The 6245-nt window shown below is 41.9% G+C and overlaps 1 protein-coding gene across 2 annotated transcripts in view; it reads left to right on the forward strand.

Annotated features, from left to right (window-relative positions):
* Positions 1-5789, forward strand: part of LOC131446692 (matrix metalloproteinase-17-like) — an 84635-nt gene extending 78846 nt beyond the window's left edge. For both annotated transcript variants that reach the window (XM_058618092.1, XM_058618093.1), the window contains exon 10: positions 2161-5789. In XM_058618092.1, the coding sequence (XP_058474075.1) occupies positions 2161-2486 (326 nt within the window). In that variant the 3' untranslated portion in view covers positions 2487-5789. The remainder of the gene's footprint in view (positions 1-2160) is intronic.
* Positions 5790-6245: the final 456 nt, after the last annotated feature.

Raw genomic sequence — 6245 nt, forward strand, 5'->3', positions numbered from 1 at the left:
TGTGGCCCACCACTTGTATGTTGTATGTTAGAATGACTTAATTCTGTGGGGTTTTTTTTGTACTATATTAATTTTGCACCATATGAACCTTTATATTGTAAACTATACACAGAAACTTTTATTTTGAAATGCTGTAAAAACCACCACTCCTGAACAGGCCCCCGACTGGCCACATTAGGTACTCGCTGGCCCTCAGGTCATTTGAGTTATTTGAGATCCCTGATTTTTTAGACAGTCAAATTATGAGGACTTGTCTTTCATACTGGGACAAAAACCAAAGTCCTCACAGTGTAAATGATTACATTTTAAGGTGAAGACATGCTGTACGGCCGGGATGAGGTTAGGGTTGGGTTAAGGTTTGTTTAGGTCTCCAGGAAATGAATGTAAGTCAATGTAATATCCTCTGAAGTCATGGAAACCAGACTGTGTGTGTGTGTGTGTGTGAGAAAGAGAGAACAAGCCAAACACAAAAGAGACTGTCCAGACTCAAACTCTGCTTCTGTAGAAGACAAAAAAAAACACGCCTGCATACACTGCATATTTGAACAACAAGTCAGAGTTTTCAGACGTGCGCAGCTTTTGCTCAGGGAAATGGAGCCACACCGAAGCTTTTATCTGCCTTCCGGCTGCCGAGGAAAGAAGAGAACACAGTGAAATACAGGGAGAGAGAGGGAGAGAAAGAGAGAGAGAGAGAGAAGATGAGGTGTCAACCGGTGGTGAACAATGAGTGAGAAGAGTGAGTGTGAGTGCTGAGGACAGATACAGCAGAAGCCCCAGAGAAGTCACAGGTTTTAGAGATGGATATGAATGATGATGAGGGGAGGGAATTGGCATGATAAGAAGAGTGCTGAGGGAGAGCAAAAATAGGTTTGAGGAAGAAGAAGCCGTACAGCATCAACAATAACCTTGTTCACGCAGCTCTGGGTTGCTGTAATTTCTAAATACTTCATTTGCTTCAGTCTTGTGCTTCTCTCCGTCTCCCTAAATGGCAGAGACAACTTTCTGCCTCATGTGAGGTTTGTTTCTCTTTCATATCACAGATGAAACAGAAACAGCATCTTTCACCATCAACACTGATAATCACTTCTGGAATAGAATCGATAACAACTACAACAAATGCAAGACTAAGGCCTTATCCACATGGAAAGCAATCTTTCCCCATACAATCTTTTTTCTTTTTTGTTCTTAAAAAAAACAGGAACAATACAGGAAATGTCTTCATAAACATGAATCGACCCAAAATGACTGCAGTAAATATGTCGGGCCTGTATGTGGCGCTGTCACGCTGCCACAGAGCCTCAAAATGTACGTCTGGATTTTTTTTTGTCGTTGCTTATTTTAACCAGATTTTGCATGTTCAATTTGACGTTTTTGTCCAGGCGTTTTTCCAACGCTCTCTTCTCTGGTGACAAATATGCTGATTTGCGGGCTTCCTGCAACAGCACGAGTCAAATCACCGTAAGAACCACACGTTGGCTTTGACGGTCAGCTTTCAGAAACCGTTGGAATATTTCCGATAGCATAAACCGTCGCGTAATTACGGTAATGCAAACGTGTCGTCTACAATGGGTGTTAAAGGGTTAATGTTACTATGAACTAGTGATGGGACTATACCACTCTTTTGTGTCCAATACCGATATCACAAACTCAAGTATCGACCGATACCGATATTAGTCCGATACTGTCATTTTAGACCATTTATGAATTATGAAGCTGTTAATGACACATTTGGGCTGAGTCATTTCAAAGACATAATTCAACTGTGTCACAGCCCAAACATGACTCAGCTAAAATGCTGATTTTTATTTACATTTTTACAGTCATGTGCATAGAGAAGCATGCGATATATAGGATTTTTGGTTTGTATCGGATTCTGCATTTTTATCTCTCCAATATATTTTGACCAGTATCGGGCCGATACTGATACCGATACTGATACTGACTGATACTGATTCCCATCCCTACTTAAAACCTTACATAGCTGAAATGCACCCAAACAGACCAAAGTCACGGTAGTTTCTTGCAGCCGTGCTATGACGACCCCACACATGTTGAGGAGGTGATCTAGTAATGGAAAAGGACGTGTGCCGAGCCGCGTCATGCTCGCACTGTGTAGTGGAAAATGTTTCTTAACCCTCTCTCTTCTCTCTCCTCATAAAGGCTCGTCCTATTTCTTCAAGGGGAAGGAGTACTGGCAAGTGCCGGGCAGTGGCATGGAGGTGGAGGCAGGATACCCCCGCCTCATCGCTAAGGACTGGCTCCTGTGCGCCGAGATGCAGTCAGACTCTCCCGACGTAGAGCCCAAAAACACGGACACGAGAGTCAACGTGCACCATCACCCGGACCACGCGGAGAACGGCTTTGAGGTGTGCTCCTGCACCTCTGACTCCGCCTCTCCCTTGGGCGCCCGCCCCTCGCCGTCTCCCGCGTGGCTGCTGCCGCCGCTCTGGACGCTCTCGCTGGCCCTCCACTCTGAACTGCTATGATACCAAAGCATGGGACGGAGATGTCATGCGGAGGGCCAGTGGTTACTTAATACAAACTTTCAAATTTTGTTCATATAAATATCAGTTGGTATGTTTTTTGCTGTTATTTATTTCACATGTCATCGAAAAGCACCTTGCAGTGTGGGTAGTGCATACAGTTGTCATGTCATTTACTCGGGTATCCCCGGCGGACGTCAGTACATTAAAGGTCCAATATGTAAGAATTAGTGAGAGCTCATGGTGAGACTGCAGACAGGACGCTCACGCCTCCCTTTCACAAACACGTCAGGGAAACTACGGTGGCCTTCACATACCAGAAAGGATGGGGCCCTTGCCTAAAGTACATATAAAAGGCTTTTTTCTACAGCAACAAAAACTAAATTATTTTTATTTTAAAGCAGTCGTACACTTATATAACATACATATGGGTAGAATATTACATTGCTGCCAAGAATTCTTACACACTGGACTTTTAATACATTAGAAATGGAATGTTGAATGACTCAACTGTCAAAAGAGAAAGGAAAAGAAAGCTAATGTGCACTTTCAATACAACAGTGTTCTTATAGCACCATGTACAACTAATGGCATTGTGGGATGTAAGCGGATAGACATTGGTTCAGGGTATATTTTGTATTTTAAAGGAATAGTTCTGTCTTGCTGGGAGTGTGCTGAATGGTCAAATTTTTGCAGGTGTGGTAGTCTGGATACAGATTATATATATTTTGTTTTTGTTTGAAAACACACATTTCAAATGACGAATGAAAACATAGTATGGATGTAGTTTTAGGCCCAGGTCATACTTTCCGAATCTCCACTTTCACCATCCACCTATTTATGCAAGGCCTATTTTTGACAGACAAACATCAACAACACCTCCCAATTTGATTCCATGCCGACTTGTTTGGTACGTTTGCTCTCTGTAGTCCTGTCTTCTTCGTTGTCACGCACTTGTTTTGGTCAAACTCATTGACGATGCTCAAAGACATACAAAAGGGGGGGGAACTCACTTGATTGGCAGTGGAATTTGACACGAGACTGACGCAGACCCTTATTTAATATGAACTACGTCGATACCTGGAGGTGTGCTTCCCTCCCAGATCCGCTTGTCCAGAACCCCCACCACCAAAGCTCAGCGTCCTTGGCGTTAGCGCTCTCAGGGCCGATGGACTCGACAGTGTCGCCTCCACCCCGGGGTACATACCCCACACCACCTTTTTTCTCAGAATATTCCGACTTTTTTCTCGTAAAATTTAGAGTCGCTCGAGAACAATTTTGACTTTTTCTCGTAATATTGCGACTTTTCTCGTAATATTGCGACTTTTCTCCTAATATTGCAACTTTTCTCCTAATATTGCGACTTTTCTCCTAATATTATGACTTTTTTTCTCGTAAAATTACAACTTTTTTTAATATTACGACTTTATTCTCATAATGTTATGATCTGCTTCCACACTCGGAACCTTTAACCCTACCGTACACCAACCGGGTACCCAACTCTGAATTAAATCGCAGAGAGAGATTGCATTGTGTACACAGAGAGGAGAAGAACATGTGACTTGTCGACTCCTCACACGACTTGGTGACTTGACAAATTGGCTTTTCTATTAATGCCCTAATACTTAGAGAACGTGGAACAAGGAAAGTAAGACCTGGCCCTTGTTGTGTCGCAAAGCTAACCAGATCCTGGACTTATTTCATATAACTTTCAGCAAGAATATCTATAAGCTTATTTCTTACCATGTCACACTATTGCTTTAAATAGCACCTGGCAAGCAGGGACTGTCTGCTCCGTAACTCACTGCCTCCCAGCATTCAGCAGTGTCACTGGTTACAGAACAAGGGTATGACTGTGGATTGGGGTTTGGGTCCATCAGTCAGAAACCAGTCTGACAGGAGGAGCTGCCTGTAAGACTTGAACCGGGCCAAAGAGTGATATTCCCGAAATATAGATACTGTAGTTGGACAGGTTATTGACACCCGGGCATGTATCAAGGCAGACAGGTGAAAAGCACCCTGGGAAGCGGTGAAGCCTATATAGATATTTGGGTTAACAGATGAATGGGCCCCCATAGGGGGTGGAGACAGAGACGTATGAACGTCTTGCTGGGATGCCGACAGGTAGATGAATGGCGACCACTGCTGCAAACAGATGGACGGGTAAATACCATCCAGTAACGGCTACATGGAGGAGAAGAGGGGCATGCTGGGATGTGGGAAGTGAGACAAATGAATGATCCCCTGTTCAACACAGGTTCCCAGACTTTCTTAATGTTACTCAGTGTTATTATCCTGGCTTTAATTCATGAATTTGTTCTCCTGCTTTTTTTCTCCCCCCTTTTTTCAGGACCTGTGACTGACCTCCATGAGTTCTTGATTTTCACTCCTGGTACAGAAACATTCGACACGATTATCAGAAAACTACGACGGAGTATTAGGGCCAAACTTGAGAAAACATTTTTCCTTTGAGAATAAAGTTGTGATATTGTGAGAATAAAGTCGTACTTATTATTCAAGCAAAATCTCAGATGATCAGCTGCGTCCAAATGGGGAACGTGGAAATTCCGACTTTATTTTCGTAATATTCTGACTTTTTTCTGACATTTTTAAAATCACGACTTTATTCTTGTAATATTTCGACTTTTTTCTCGTAATATTATGACTTTTTCATATTACGACTTTAATCTCGTAATATTATGATTTTTTTAATATTACGACTTTTTTCTTGCAATATTAAGACTTTTTTTAATATTACAACTTTATTCTTGTAAAATTCCGACTTTATTCCTGTAATATTATTACTTCTTTAATATTACAACTTTATTCTCGTAAAATTTCGACTTTTTACTCGTAAAATTCCCACTTTATTCTCGGAGAAATTATGACTTCTTTAATATAACGACTTTACTCTCATAATATTACGACTTTATTCTGGAAAGATTCCATTTTTTCTCTCTTCAGTTTGGCCCTATCACTCTGCCGTAGAAAGCAGAGTTGGTTTGTTGTAATTTTTTTTGTAATAAGTACAGATCATCAGATTATAGCATTTTCTTCATGGATCCCCGCTTCCCCCTGGTGCGATGGCCTTCACAGGTGTCACGGGGAAGAGCGACCAGATTTACAGTATTCTTGCAAATATATTTACCTACAGTTTAAATATAGACACAGATATATTTGAGTTGAGATGTTCCGTGGTTTCCCGCAAAAAAAACCAAGTGGACTGTGCATATTTCGAGCCGTGGTTTTTTTAATGTAAAATATTTTTCTAGAAAAAATAAAAGAATCTGGATGACTGTCGGTTAACTGTGGTCACATGAGTTTGTGTCACGACACATTATTATTACTACAGAGTCTGTGTGTGTGTGTGTGGCTGCGTGGGCAGAGTGTGTAATTATGTAGCATCATTGAAAAAGGAGCCCGGGCTTGAAGACGGATGAACGTAACATGACAGCTTGCAGACACCAGCTGGGAGATGTACTCCATGTCTCTGATGTTCCTCTTGTAATGGTCGCTGGTTCATCGGGAATGCAAACCACGTCACGTCAATGACTTCTACTCTGGCTCTCACCATTTTATTGGGTACACTTGTTCTTCTGCTTGTTCAGGCCAGTGTCTAAGCAGCCAACCACATGGCAGCAGCAAAGTCCATTCCACTTGGACTTTCCAAGATTAGGAAGTGGGATTTCCCAAATAAAGAACAGGGTCAGGTTAAAATGAATATAAAATCCCAATCCCAATCTCCCACTCTTCTCATTTATA

This window comes from Solea solea, chromosome 19 (genome assembly GCF_958295425.1).
Source record: "Solea solea chromosome 19, fSolSol10.1, whole genome shotgun sequence".
In the NCBI taxonomy this organism is placed as follows: domain Eukaryota; kingdom Metazoa; phylum Chordata; class Actinopteri; order Pleuronectiformes; family Soleidae; genus Solea; species Solea solea.